Consider the following 15,754-nt stretch of genomic DNA (forward strand, 5'->3'; position numbering starts at 1 on the left):
TCACTCTGCAAGGTCTTGCGAGGTACATGCAGCGGCCACTTTCAGCACATGCACCGAGTAGAGCAGTAGCAGAAGTCAGAAACCCACAACATAAACGTAAACGGATGATACACGGACCTGACTTCAAAAACTTCATGTGCCGTGGCAACAATAAGCCTTACAATAATAGCACTGAATTAAATGCAGATGGGATTGCCTCCTTAAATTTAGCTAAAGCACTATCAGATAGACATCTAGAGTAGGAGTTTTTACCTAATGGCGTGTAGTACAGTAATAGGAGTTTAAAAGTTATTAAATAATGGTCTGATAATGAAGGATTCTATGGAAAGACTATTAAATGTTCAATTTCAATGCCATATACCAGAACAAGGTCAAGAGTGTGGTTAAAACAGTGAGTGGGTTTATGTACACTCTGACAAAAGCCAATCGAATCTAATAATGAGATAAACACAGTACTAAGGCTATCATTTTCAACGTTCACATGAATATTGAAATCATCTACAATAATTACTTTATCTGTTTTAAGGACTAAACTTGATAAAAACTCTGAATAAGGACAAGGAGCGCGGCACACTATAACAAATAGAATTGGCTGTCGTGTTTTCCAGGTTGAGTGTGAAAGACTAAGAACAAGGCTTTCAAATGAGTTATAATTTAGTTTAGGTTTAGAGTTGATTAATAGGCTTGAGTTGAAGATGGCTGCAACTCCACCTCCTCGGCCGGTGCCTCGAGGAATGTGAGTATTAATATGGCTGGGTGGAGTGGATAACATATTCTTCATGACCCAGCCAGGTTTCAGTAAGAGAAAATAAGTCAATATGATACTCTGATATTAAATCGTTCACTAGTACAGCTTTAGATGACAGAGATCTGATGTCATCAAAAGTCCACATTTAATTCTCCTAATTTGTTGTGCTATTTCAGCGTTTTTGTTTGGGTTTTTCTGTATAACTCCTCTTCTGTTAACTTTTGATTTTATTAATTTAATTGGTCGGGGGGGCTAAGGGGTTTTGGGTGGGTAACTGCTCTGGAAGCGCAGAGAAGCGTGTAGGACTGCAACTCTGATTTCTAGATATAAGAGCTGCTCCATCCAGACTGGGATGAATGCCGTCTCTCTCAGACCAGGTCTTCCCACCAATTATCTACAAAGCCCACATCGTTTGCTGGACACCACCGCGACATCCTGTGGCGGAATGAAGACATGCGGCTAAACATCATCATCACTGGTCAGGTTTGGCAGGGGCCCAGAGAAAACTATGGAGTCTGACATTGTCTTTCTATCAACTTGTTGAGGCCTTGTTTTTCCAAATTTTATTCAATTTAAATTTTATTATTGAGCCTTTCATTTAAGATCTCTTAAAGTGTGGCATGACACAACCTCTGAGTTACCTTGGAGAGCCATAGAAAATGGCCTTACTTCTCCACTTAGAAATAATGATTTACCTTTTTCAGGCATCAATCATGGCCTTGAAACATATGGTCACTAACTCCTTGGTGGTTTTGCGTGATATTGAACTAGTTCTCAGACCAGTCTGTAAAAATGTGTCTTAAGACAGGATTTAAAAGCAGAAACAGTGTCAGCAGATTGAATACTACTGGAAGACTGTTCCAAAGCTGAGAAGCCAGTACAGCAAACGCTCGATCACCCTTTGATCTTAACCTGGACACTTGAACAGGTAGCAGGCCTGAGAGGCCTTTTTGGACAGTAGGGAGTTAAAAGTTCACTGATGTACACTGGCGCCTGGCCTTGTAAATCCTTGTTTAGTCATGAGTAAGATTTTAAAATGGATTCTAAAAGAATCTGGTAACCAGTGCAGCGAGGCTAAAACTGGGGTGATGTGAGAAGAGCCTTTGGTCTTCGTCAGAAGTCTGGCTGCAGAGTTCTGCACAATCTGGAGTTGAGCTACATCTCGGGCACTGAGGCAGGTAAACAAGGCGTTACAATAGTCCCGGTGTGAGGAAATAAAAGCATGAAGAATTTTTTCTGTATTGCTAAAGATAATATTGCTTTGATTTTGGAAATATTTCTGAGTTGGTAGAAACATGATTGTACCGATATTTTTGTGTTTTGTCCAAAGCTTAGCTCACTGTCAAAGACTACACCCAGGTTCTTAGTAGTGCACTTAATGTTTGGGATAAGGGGACGAGCAGCTAAAAAGCACTTCTGTTTTGTCAGAGTTTAACTGCAAAGTGTTTTGTGGCATCCAGTCTCACATCAGCTATGCAACATTGTAGTGTGGCCAGCTTGCTGCAGGGTTGTTGAGGGTTTGATGGAGAGATATAACTGTGTATCATCTGCATTAGGGCTTCACGATATATCATTTCAGCAGTAAATAGTCACATCGCAGGACGTGCGATGTAAGACAAATTAACTCAAACATGTCATGCTACAACTTTTCTGCTGCTTGATACAAAAGGAAAACTCGCACGGTTCTCATTTTCCGTGACTAATCTACAAGAAAAGTCTGTTTGATTTAACATAATTTATTCCAATTTAAGGGATCTTGGATACACCGTTTTTTAAAATCTATTTACAAAATACATAGTTTGCTAGTGAGTGACATGCATATATATATTATTTAGTAGCGGTATCGAGGTCCTGCCCATACACCCAGCCAACTCAACTGCGAGCTGGCCTCAGCTGTCAATCATGACGTGAAACCCCCTTTTTATCGTGTCAAATTAAATTTAAATGACAAAATTAAAACCAAACTTATCAGAAAATGAACACTTGAACAAACATCAGCATGATAAGAACTACCTAAAATGACAAAAACCATCTTTGGGAAAAATGTATTTGACGTGTACTTTGATTTTTTAGTTTGGCTCATGTCCCATCCACTAACATGAAGGGGGCGGGGTTTATGACCTATACTGCAGCCAGCCACCAGGGGGAAATTGAGATGTTTTGACTTCACTTTTTAGGAGCTGACATATTGTCCATCTTTATATACAGTCTATGGTATATTCATATACTTTTATATAATAGTATACTATATACCACTAGTATAATATTCATTCCAACTGGACAATACAGCAGTTTAATATTTGTAGATTTTGTTCCTTCATTAAATCCTTGTGCAAGAAAAATGGTCTACATTGGTGGTCTCTAATTTCTTAATGTTAAGTACAAACTTGTCAATAATCATAACCATTCATGCATAACAATGAGTTCAACATTTGAAAGTTTGCTGTAGCATGTCAAAAATGTCCAGGCTGTGATTTGTCGGTTCGCGAAAAGTGACAATGACGAGCGCATCAACTTTATGAAAAGTTGAACGTGTTTCAAAAAAAGGCACCCGATATAGCTTAAGCCAGCTAGCCAAACCCAATCCTTGCCTATTGTCCCTATTGACAGTCTTCTGTCTTACCGCTCCAACTGCAAATTCTTGACTAACAGTCGAACTGGTATCGCTGGGCTCACTGGGCTGCTCTCTTTGTTCTCTCTTCCCTCTGCTGCCAGTGACTTCAGGCTCACTAGGCTGAGATGACTGACAGGTAATGGCGCCAAATGAATAATTTGTTATTTTAAAACATTTGATCACATCAGCCTCAAGGGACTTCAACCTCTTCTCTCTCAGATTTTCAGCACCAGCTTTATGTTTTTTTCTCTTTTTATTTGTCCATCTTGCTCCACTCTATTTATCCATGTAATGTCACCACAGAGATGGGAAAGGGGCGGGACCCAGGAAAAGTTAGAATGAACTGGACCAAAAGTAATTGGCTGGGAGAGAGAGGCTGACAGATGTAATGCCCAACCGCAGTGGGCCGGCAGCCCAATCGCCTGGGCCAGTCAGCCACACTGATGCATAATCAAAGTGGGCCGACGGCGCATCTCTCTCGCTCTTGTTTTTGTTAAGATGGGTTTTCTTTTCTTTTTTCAAAGAGGGGTTTTCTTTAAGCACAGATGACACGCTAACTCAAGATTGCAGAGCGCCATGCATTTGCATCTAAAAGCTACAAACCACACATTTGAAGACAGCGAGGTGAAGATTCTAAGTAGAGAGAAGAGTTGGTTTGAACGGGGTGTCAAGGAAGCTATTTTTGTGAATAAAGAAAACCCCTCTTTAAACAGAAATGGTGGTCTGAGATTCAATCTGCCCAAAGTCTATCACAGTGTATTAGCACCTTGGTCACGCCAATCATATGCTAATCAGGTACTTAACAGTGATGAGGGAGGTGCAGCCAGAAAACCCTGATTACTGATTACTGGGCCATCATGGAAACAATTAGGTCAGTTTCAGGTGAAACTAGCTAATCAACAGATACTCAGGTAGACTCCTTCCTGAGGGCTTATGTAACACAGAATAGCTTAAATTTCTAATTCCTGTCCCATTTTTTCACAATTGAGAATGACTTCCGGATGGAAGCCGAAACGTCTTGATTCTGAAAACAGTGTCCAGATGACTACGACTGAAACCTTTTCTATGATAGAACACTCCTGGACGAATGAGGGACTACACCGTCTTATTTGCAAAAAAGGTAAGAGGATTACAGTTAGGTTTGTAATTGTGGAATAAAATGTTAAATTACCTATTTTGTCATGTTTGTTCCCTAATGTGATAATGAAGCTCCCTTTAATTTTAATTTTACGTTTACTGATCTGTTTTAACCTGGAGTAAAAAGATATATCCCTTCTAGACACCACCCTTCTTCTTCATTCACAGACAAGCCCCCTTGGTGTGTCATGGCGAGTCAACCAGTGCATTAAACTTCCTAATTTCCCCCTCCAAAATCACATCAGAAGAGTAGTCACAGCGCTCACCTTCTTTTGTGTTTGGTGCGTTGAAAACCAATTATATAGCATTAAAGTTCAAGAAAGGATGGTTTACACTCAAATAAAAAAGTCTTCAGAGTAAAAAGTAATTTTTCAGCTTTTTTTGTTATTTTTATTTTCTATGCAGATGCACTCACCTATAATATCATCCCAATCATTCTAGAATTATTAATTATTCACAAATATAGCTATTCAAGTCATCTAGTGAAAATTCGTCCATTTTTTCCTATAGCAATATATATCACAGAAAAAAAAATTGCAATGTCAGTTTTTTCCAATATCGTAGCCCTAATCTGCATAACAGTGAAATGAGATGTTATGGTGACAAATAATATGACCCAGTGGTAGCATATACAGAGAGAACAGAATTGGTCCAAGAATTGATCCTTGAAGTATTCCACATGTAGTCTGTGCAGTTGAAGATATGAATGAATCAAATGAGACATCAAATTTTATATTTGACAGAGAGAAGGAGAACCACTCCAAGGCTGTTCCACAAATGCCCACTCAATCCTCTAGTCTATTAATTAGCGTAGCATGATCAATGGTGTCAAAAGTTAATCATTTCTAATCCTTGGAAGAGCTGTTTCGGTGCTATATAGCTTGCGGAATCCAGATAGAAAACTAAAAAGCTGTTGTTATTAAGCGCTTCCAGAAGTTGTTCTAAAACCAGTTTCTCAAGAATTTTGGAAATGTAGGGCAATTTTGAGATTGGCCTAAATCTTTTAAAAACGGATGGCTCAAGGCAAGGCCCTTTTAGCAGTGGCTGAATGTAGGCTATTTTAAAATAATCTGGGACACATCCAAAGCAAAGGGAGCTGTTTAAAATCTGGAGCAGACTAGGGCCTGTTTTCCCTGTTATTTCTCTGAACAATTTAGCAGGAATGATATCCAGATGACTGGATGAGGGTTTCATGTGGGGCATAGTGTCAGTCATAGTAACCACATTAACTGGCTGGAAGCTATCTAGCACATGAGGACATGGACAAGGGAGAATCGTGGGAGAAGTAGGAGGGGCGATGTTTGCTCGAATTTGATTAATTTTGTTAAGAAAAAAAGAAGAGAAACTTCTCTCAGTCAGCCGCAGATGAAGCAGAGAGACTAGAGGTGGGAGGTATGACAAGCCGATTAATGGTTGCAAATATAAATGTGGAATTGTCCTGATTGGTGGTTATTAACTCAGACAAATATTGGTCTCTTGCATTTTACTTTTTGATTGTAGATGACCAGTTGATCTTTCATTTGTAGGTAAAGGACTTGGAGTTTTCTTGTCCTCCCTTTGCGCTCCTTTCTCCTGCTTTTTAAAGGTTTCGAATGTCCTCATTGATCCATGGGAAAGAATTGAAAACATTTTTTGTTGTGGTTGTAAGTGGGGCGACAGTGTCCAGTGTAATCACAAATTTGATTGAATTGTCATAGCACCTTGTTTATATCTGAGTTAAAAGTCAAGTTGTGTTTTTCCTTGCTAAAAAGGAAACAGAATTCATCAGCTGTATGTTCAGTAACTACCCGAAACTGAGTGTTGCATTTACATGCCTTTGGTGCTGCCTGTACCAGAGTGGTCAGAAATGAAGAGGTCCAACACAGACACGTTCTTTCCAAACCAAGTGTAAACACCATGTCTAAAGTATGGCGGCTATGAGTTGGGTCAGAGAACCAGATTTAAGGACTCAGTAATATTTAAAAACTCAACTGCAGTAGAATTTGAGGTGTTATTTATGTGTAGGTTCAAATCACCAACCAGGATCATCTCATCATATTTTAAAATAACTGATGATAAAAATTCAGAAATTTAGATAAATACACTGGATTTTCCTTGGGTCGATAGATGCCAACATATAACACTGGAGTGGCCTCTTTAATTTTCAGCATCAACACTTCAAAGCTTGACACCTAGGTGGGTTTAATTTGGGATACTTAAAGGTCCAGTGTGAAACATTTAGGAGGAGCTATTTTCACGTCTTTTAGCGTGTTCATGCACTGATAATCACTATACAGATCACAAACAGAAATGTCTAAATCAGAAACTAATGCAGCCAATAACAAAGTGTGGATGTACTGCAATTATCCACAGAAGATGCCTTCACCTCATTGAAATGAGTTTGCAGGTATTTCTGATGACTTGTGAAAAGCAGTACTGCAAGACTGGCCTGTAAACAAATACAAGTAAATGGGGGAGCTGCCATTTTTCTGGATAGAAAGCACTATAACGTTTACATTTCTCAACCGATTTCAATGAGTCCTTGTTATATTCAAGGGTTTATGAGGTGCCAATGTAGGCCAGGGTGGCGGAAAATGATTCATTGTCATAAGGAATTGTAAAAACTAACATTTGTCAAGCATGGATTCGGCTTATTTTCCTTGGTTAATACTTGTGGAGATGTCCCTGTATAATATAATGTACATGAAATGCCATCCTCCGTTTCAGCGATCACGCTTTCAATCAATACCCCTAACACTGCTATTGCAATTTCAGGCACCTTTTCATATCATACTAATAATCAGAATAACAGGCAAATAGAAGTTAAAAAAAAACAATGTCAACAATAAAGATTAGTAAAAGTGATCTGAATTTATTGAAATAATGGCGATAATTCAGCAATTATGAAATAACAAAATATTAATCAGTGTAATTGTTCATCAATGTGAAAAATTTCTTAAAGGACAATGTGATATGAGAGTACGACTTTTTAATAATTAGCTATGTACCTGGGTAAATCCCCAGAGCTAAAATTTGCATTGCAGTAGAAATCCTACAGTTGTTACAATAATTGGCTATGTCACTTTAAGATGGTAACCTTTCCATAGTTTGTTTGAAAGGTACATTGCCTCAACACAAGGTGTGACAGATTATCCTGCTAATTGTTAGAGAGTTTAAATCTGCCTAAGATTAGTCTGTATAGAGAGACATCACGTTTCTAAAATTATCATTGGTTAAGGGGGCGGGACTAACAGGCAGACCATGTCGGAGTATGGAAAAAATTAGGTGCGTGCCTGCATCACCGCCCCAAGTGTGTGTTTTTCTCTTAATGTAGCGACTAGCTACAAAAGTAAGCCAAAAGTAAGATTTAGAGACTCTAGTATTAGCCTGACTCATTTGTAAAAAGTGTGTTATATGGCTATAAGTGTTTGTCTACTGTACTGTGTTTCTGGGGCTATCTGCTGCTTAGCTATTAGTTAGCCTACTCGCTAATGCCATGCTAACATGTGATGTATGGACTTTGAAGCCCGCACAGAGCACCAGACAGCGCACCGTGTAACCGGAAAAGCACAGGTGCACCTCTGGGTGAGGCAGACCAGCTGTTAATTTTCTTCATCTCCACTGGGACTGTGGTTGGACTTTAAAGCAAAGAGGTGATTTGAACTGTTCACCTTGGGTGAGTAACCCACTGTTGCCTTGCTTGTGTAAGTGAAGACGTCATTGGTACTGCTTTGGGCTGCCACACACAAGCTGCGCTCAGGCCTGCAACAGGGTTTTTTTATTTGTTTTTTTTTTGTGGGCAGGAAACAACAGCAGGAAATTGCTGTGGCTGATCCATACTAACTGTTTTATTTAGAGTTCGGGAGAGAGAAGATGTCGAGTTAGTAACATGCATTAATGGGATAAAAATGCATACAGATGGAGAGGGAGAGGAGGAGAGAGGAGGTCAGTGCATCATGGGAAGTCTCCCGGCAGTCTAGGCCTATAGCAGCATAACTAAGGGATGTTCAGGACTCACCCAAGCCAACCCTAACTATAAGCTCAGAGAGGAATGTCATAAGCCTACTCTTAATGTGGAGATGGTGTCTGCCTCCCAAACCCAAACTGGGACCTGATTCCACAGGAGAGGAGCTTGATAACTGAAGGCTCTGGCTCCTATTCTACTTTTGGAGACTCTAGGACATGTAACCCTGTATTCTGGGAGTGCAGTGTTCTAATGGGGTAATAAGGTATTATGAGGTCTTTAAGATATGATGGTGCCTGACCATTAAGAGCTTTGTAGATGAGGAGAAGGATTTTAAATTCTATTTTGGATTTTACAGGGAGCCAGTGCAGAGAAGCTAATATTGGAGAAATGATATATTTTCCTAGTTCTTGTCAGTACACATGCCACAGCATTCTGGATCAACTGGAGAGTCTTAAGGGACTTACACGGGCAGCCTGATAATAAGGAATTGCAATAGTTAGATCTTAGTGCTGCGTTCGACACCATTGACCATCACATCCTATTACAGAGACTGGAACATGTAATTGGCATTAAAGGAAGTGCACTAAACTGGTTTTAATCCTATCTATCAGATCGATCTCAGTTTGTACATGTTAACAGTGAGTCCTCCGTGCATGCCAAAGTTAGTCATGGAGTTCCACAAGGTTCTGTGCTTGGACCGATTCTATTCACCTTATATATGCTTCCTCTAGGTAGTATTATTAGGACACACTCTATAAACTTTCATTGCTATGCAGATGATACCCAATTATATCTATCGATCAAGACAGGATGTGCCTGGTTTTTGTCAGGTTACGTAGGTGACAGAAGTCCTTGAAGTTTGTTTAATGTAGGAGTTAAAGGATAAATGCTGATCAAAGATAACTCAGAGGTTCCTTTCGGTGGTGCTGGAGGCCAGGGCAATGCCATCTAGGGTAACTATATCTTTAGATAACGCGTCTCATAGGTGTTTGGGGCCAAGTACAATAACTTCGTTTTTTTTCAGAGTTTAACATCAGAAAATTGCAGGTCATCCAGGTACTTAAGGCACGCTTGGAGTTTAGCTAACTGGTTGATCGAAAGATATAATTGGGTATCATTCGCATAACAATGAATGAGTGTTTCCTAATAATATTGCCTAAAGGAAGCATATATAAGGTGAATAGAATCGGTCCAGGCACAGAACCTTGTGGAACTCCATGACTAACTTTGCTGTGCACGGAGGACTCACTGTTCACATGTACAAACTGAAATCGATCTGATAGATAGGATTTAAACCAGCTTAGTGCAGTTCCTTTAATGCCAATTAAATGTTCCAGTCTCTGTAATAGGATGTGATGGGTCAATGGTGTCAAAAGGAACACTAAGATCTAACAAGACAAGTACAGAGACAAGCCCATTTTTTGATGCTATTAAAAGGTCATTTGTAATTTTCACCAGTGCTGTCTCTGTGCTATGATGCACTCTAAATCCTGACTGAAAATCCTCAAATAAACTATTGTTATCTAGAAAGTCACACAACTGATTGGCGACTGCTTCCTCAAGGATCTTAGAGAGAAATGAAAGGTTAGATATAGGTCTATAGTTAGCCAAAACCCCTGGATCAAGAGTGGGCTTTTTAAGAAGAGGTTTAATTCCAGCTATTTTAAAAGACTGTGGGACATAGCCTGTTAATAAAGACAGACTGATCATATCCAGTAAAGACATGCTAACTAAGGGTAAAACTTCTTTAAGCAGTCTCATTGGAATGGGGTCTAAGAGAAAGGTTGATGGTTTAGATGAATTAATCGTTGAAGTTAGTTGAAGAAAGTCGATAGGAGAAAAGCAGTCTAAATATATATTAGGTTTTTCAGCTGTTTCTAAGGTTCCTCTGTTTGAAGATAGTGGGAATGGGAATGGGGCCAGAAATGAAAACTGACTTTCCACAGTCCTTTTAAAATGTTAAAAAGGAGGTTAAAATCGTTTTTAGTGTGCTCAGAGTGAGGGCAGAAGGTCCAGGAGTGTATCCAATATATCGAGGACTGTGGCACCAGGGAAACAGCGTGTGATGGCATTTATGAAGCGGATTTCCCTGGTTAATGATTAATTGTAGTGGGGGGAAGAGAGGATGAGGAGATTATGTATGTGAGCTGCCTGGACAGGGGTGAGGGGGCTCAGCCCGATGAAGACTGCTACGTAAAAAAGGCCTTAGGATGCTGCAGAAGGCCGTCATCAGTCGCTGTCGCTCAGGCAGAGTGACAAGCTGCCCGACCAGTGCTGGCCACAGGAGGAAGGAGACGCAGTGGAGACAGGAGGAGCCATAGGAGCCGGGACTGCAGAGGCATCGACAGGAAGGACCGGCGCCTTTGAGAGAGTTGCAGAGCGTAGTACTCAAGCCAAGAGTGTTAAGTTTGCCAATCAATTTCATGGGGCAAATTGTGTTGAATGCTGAGCTGAAATCAACAAACAGCATTCTGATGTAGGAGTTGCTATTTTCAAGGTGTATGAAGACTGATTGGATGGCACATTCCCTGGTAACATTATTTTTACTAGAAAATTGAAGGACTGTATCTATAAAACATTAATCTCACATAAACTTAACAAACTTCCTATCACGCTGGTCTGGGAAAAGGAATTACAGGGTCTTGGTCAAATATGGTCTGGCATCCTCTTTTTGTCAAAAAATCCAGCCCATCAGCTAATTCATTATAAATTTGTTCAGAGGACATACTTTACTCCTGTATGCAGGTATAGAATAGGAATGGTTGAAGATAAATGTAATTCAGTATATGTACCTTTTCTGAAACAGGTAATTGTATGCATATATTTTGGACTTGTAGCACTATTCAAAAACTCTGGGAATTAATTATTCTTTATTATTTATTATTAGGTTCTCAGGTCTATATTGCTGTTTTTTTTTATTTTGTTTTGTTCTTATAGTAATAATCTTTCTTTGTCCTATCAACAATGACCGATAATTTTAGGGAAGGTTATTTTTAAAAACTTGGTTTATCGCCAAATACAATTAGATCAAACTTGGATATATCAGAATCAGAATCAGAAATACTTTATTGATCCCCGAGGGGAAACTTTCGTTACAGCTGCTCACTATCACGTCAATGCACACTTGAGAACAGAAGGAATAGAAATTTCAAAATATAGAAATTTCATGACATCTGCATTCTAGAAAGATCAACTAAATTAAATGGTGCAACAAGAAAACACTGGTCATATTTTGTACAAAGCATTATATGTAACCTCGCACATGTACTCACACGTGTGTGTGTATATCTGCATGTATGTGGCTGTAAAAAATTTTGCACATACAGTTGTTCTACCTCCAACCCCCAGTATATAGAATATCTGCAGGTGTGTATACAGTATGTGTGTATATATGTATATGCAGGTACCCATGCCTGCATGTTCTTTGACTTGTACTGTGTGTACATATTTATAGGTACAAAGCAGCCACTACCACCACCACACACCCACCTTTATTTCTTTGTATATATGTACACACAGTAATTGGGTAGCCATATTTGTGCTGGTATGTATGCATGTGTGTACATGTATATGTGAGTGTTTAATTTTTTTCTCTTTTTTTATGTTATTGCGACTGCTATACAAATGGAGAAACAATTGACAGGCTATTATACAAATCAAACAGTCCCTGCACTAATGTCATAACTGACATATAAGAAAAATACCATGAACTCATTGTTGTGTACAACAGGCGTGTGGGTGTAATTTAAGATATCATGGCAAAATGAATATAAGAGAAACCAAATAGGATTAAGTTTAATAAAATCACTATAAATTCAATACTGTGAGAAAAATATTTTAAAATATTGATCTTATAAATAACATAATAATTTAAATACATTACGGTCACCGTTAAGTCACTATACCCTACTCGATACCAAAAGTCATTATATTAATACTATACAGAGCTTTAAATAAAAAAAAATAATGTGGTGCTCTAGAAATGTTTTTACCTCAGAATATTTTCTCCAACACACAAACTGAACCAACAGGCTAGGAAGGTTCTTTACCAAGTACACTGTCTTTATTTTGTTTCTATAACAACCTTGTCTTTAAATTCTGAATGAGTAATGCAACCCAAATGACAGAGTTAACTAAAAAAATAGGGTTGCACAATTAATCAAAACATTATCAAAATCGCAATATGGCCAAGTGCAATATCCAAATCACCGAAGTATTTTTTGATAAAGGTAAAATGTGTGACAAAACAGCATTATAATGTAAGTAGTGTGGTGCTGCAGAGATGCCCTGGCCTACACATTTTGTTCTCCATGCAGTCACTACTGTTTATGGAAAGGATCTCATACTACCTTTATAAACAGAAATATAATTATCTATCATGAATATCACAATAATGATTTCAGTTCCACTTTCTGATAAGGACTTTATAATATGGAACTTATGTCTTTTTATAAAATAATTTAATAATGAATGCATCAGTGATAAGCCATTAATAAAAACAATGTTTGTGTTTATCCTCCAGCAGGAAAATTGCTTTATGTATTTAGCTAGGTCTATAAAAGGAAAAATGTTTTTTCTAATCATTTGTTGTTGTTTTTTTTACTACTTTTTTGCATCTTTGGCCATTTGTTCGATTGTTTATGAAAAAATTCCAGAACAGTTGTTTTGCTAACACGGCAACAAAGTTGAGTGCTCAGAAGATCAGACAGGTCAGATGATCATAACTGACTGACTGAACCAAAGGAAAGAGATGAAAAATAAAACCTGAGTTGTAATAAATCATAGTTTTCCTTAAATTCATTGGGCAGACAATTAGATGTACAGCCAAACCGACCATGACCCAACCCAAGTTGTTCTTATTACTGGCTTATTACTGATCTATAAAGCATTAGTAATTAATTTATTAACCATTAAAAAAATCATGCTTTTTTTTTTTAGTATCAGAAAGTAGTACCACAATTACTTATGCAGTGTGCAAGTGAATTTATTAAATAGACAAATTTAAAAAGGAAATATGGCAATCTAAAGGCGTAGAAGAGATGAACTTTCAAGATGATATGTGACCCAGTGTTTCTCATTTTAGTGTGTGTTTAGTGTTTTCTGTGCTCAGTTACGGATTAGGAATTAGATTTGTATAAAGGCTTCTGGATCTCAGCAAGGTTATGGTGAGATGAAAACCTTACAATATCAGTAGCTTAATATCAGTAGCTTATAGCCTATAGATATAGACCTAGCCTATATCCCGTTTCAGTCTCAGTCTCATTTCCTCAAAGTTTTGCTCTGCTATTATTGTTTAGCACCCTTAAACATAGGGCCTCCATTTGTCCTGTCAACCTGAAAGGCAAAAGTAGACCTCACCCACCCTACTAGTGCATGCCAATGTAGTGTTAGATACACTGTCTGTTCTGAATCATTCAGTCATGGTAACCACCATCTAAATATTTTAAAGAAATGAACAAATTAAATACATTTTTTTTAAATCCAGAAAGAATATTATGGCCAAAGCTTTCTATTCACCAATACAATCATATACCTGTGTACTGAAAATTCAACTAAGTGGTGCTTTGTGACTGTTACAACTGTCCTGAGTTACAATAAGTCAAAACATTAAAAGGATACAAACATAAAGGATACAAACACAAAATGTCTCATTTTTAACAGCATGGCTCCATTGACAACCATTGCAAAGTCTTTGGTCACATTCAGATGTGTGATTTTCTGTGAAAGGACTGCCGCTGCTGCCAATTATGCTGCTGAGAAGTTTGATCTGATGGAGTCCTGTCGCAATTGACGGTGCTTCCCAGTGTCGCACTCTTCACTATGTGTGCGACGCTCAATGGTAATCCTGTAGTTTTTTCTGCACAGGAATGAATTAAAGGATACACGTTAAAAGAAAAATCTTGTTTTTCAACCTGTTTGTTTTCACCATCATTCCTTTCAGTTATCATAAAATCTTACTCACTGAAATCACAGTTTGGGAAGCAACGGCTAGAACAGAGTCTTATTACTTGTTTGGTAGAGAAAACTTGAAAAAGATTATCTAAACTGTGTTGTAAAAGTCCATTACATTTTACAAAGAGACTCTTTTTTTAGTTTTAATCCCGCAGTACATGTACTGTACTTACATAAACATAGCTGTGTGAATGCAGTTTTTGTTTCTATGCAATACACAATTATATTTAACAGACATTTGGACGTGCTCATTTTTGCTGTCAGTTCCATATAAGAGGTTTAGATAATATGGGTCAGTTTAAGGTCTGTTTCCGGCCTGTGTGATTGTGACTGTTTGACTTGTGTCCCTTGCAATGCTGGACTGCAGTGTCATTGCATCCTCAGTTCTCAGCTTTGAGGTTGGTGATTAAAACCAACAGAATAGACAATCAAAACTAGGTAAAAAGAACTAAATTGTAAAATAATATTATTCAAGTCATCAATTTTACAGTCAAAAATAATGTAAAAGTAATTTTCAAATAGATACATCATTTATTATGTAAGGAATACAAGAGCCTCAAAGCGTTTGAGTGGGAGGCCAGGTTTAATTGACGGGTGAGCCAGCCAACAACATTTGACAGACAGTACTTGAATGCGACAATATTAGTATACAGGAGGAGATAAATATCACATTTTGTTACCTGAAAAAGTAGAATGCTATAAGCATTGCAGTTCCCAAAACAGCTCCCACTATGACTCCAGTCAAAGCTGATACTCCTAGTCCACCTGTTTGTAAGAGCAGTTTTTGGTAAAAACATGTACTCCATCATACACAGATACTGTAGATTATATACAAATTCATAGTCACAGGTTTCAGAGAACAGCAGTGTTCATTTACATGATTTGTCCGGTATCTCTGTGTGTGCTTTATATCTTCCTCTCAGAGTGAAATGGTCAGTGTTGAAGGCAGGCAGCAGCTGAAAAGTTCCATTTACACCAAAGTAGTTGGCCACCACCTGTAAGTTAGCATACCATATTATCATCTAGTTGAAATAAAAAGTACATTTACCATCTTCTGCCTGATAGGGTAGATGTTAGCACCTTGGGGGTGGCTCATAACAATGTTGGAATTTTGCTTCTTCTTACCTCATATGTCCCTGCCTCAACATTGGTCATGGCCATCAAAGAGAAATCTCCGTTTCTGTCACCATTGACATCCATCGATACCTGGCCAGCGATTCCTGTCCACCATCATGAAAACAATGAGAACTTCATTTAGCTACACTCCCAAGAAAGTAGAGAGTAAAAAAAAAAATATATATATATATATATATATATATATATATATATATATATATATATATATATATATATATAT

At 38.1% G+C, this 15,754-nt stretch overlaps 1 protein-coding gene across 1 annotated transcript in view; it reads right to left on the minus strand.

The window, feature by feature from the left end:
- Positions 1 to 12,225: 12,225 nt before the first annotated feature.
- Positions 12,226 to 15,754, minus strand: part of npr3 (natriuretic peptide receptor 3) — a 36,248-nt gene continuing 32,719 nt past the window's right edge. The window contains exons 5-8 of the mRNA XM_044196682.1: positions 15,523 to 15,617; positions 15,275 to 15,392; positions 15,078 to 15,162; positions 12,226 to 14,302 (exon numbers count right to left, since the gene is read on the minus strand). Coding sequence (XP_044052617.1) covers positions 14,191 to 14,302; positions 15,078 to 15,162; positions 15,275 to 15,392; positions 15,523 to 15,617 — 410 coding nt within the window. The 3' untranslated portion in view covers positions 12,226 to 14,190. The remainder of the gene's footprint in view (positions 14,303 to 15,077; positions 15,163 to 15,274; positions 15,393 to 15,522; positions 15,618 to 15,754) is intronic.

The sequence above is a fragment of the Siniperca chuatsi genome, linkage group LG5, assembly GCF_020085105.1.
Source record: "Siniperca chuatsi isolate FFG_IHB_CAS linkage group LG5, ASM2008510v1, whole genome shotgun sequence".
NCBI classification, from domain to species: domain Eukaryota; kingdom Metazoa; phylum Chordata; class Actinopteri; order Centrarchiformes; family Sinipercidae; genus Siniperca; species Siniperca chuatsi.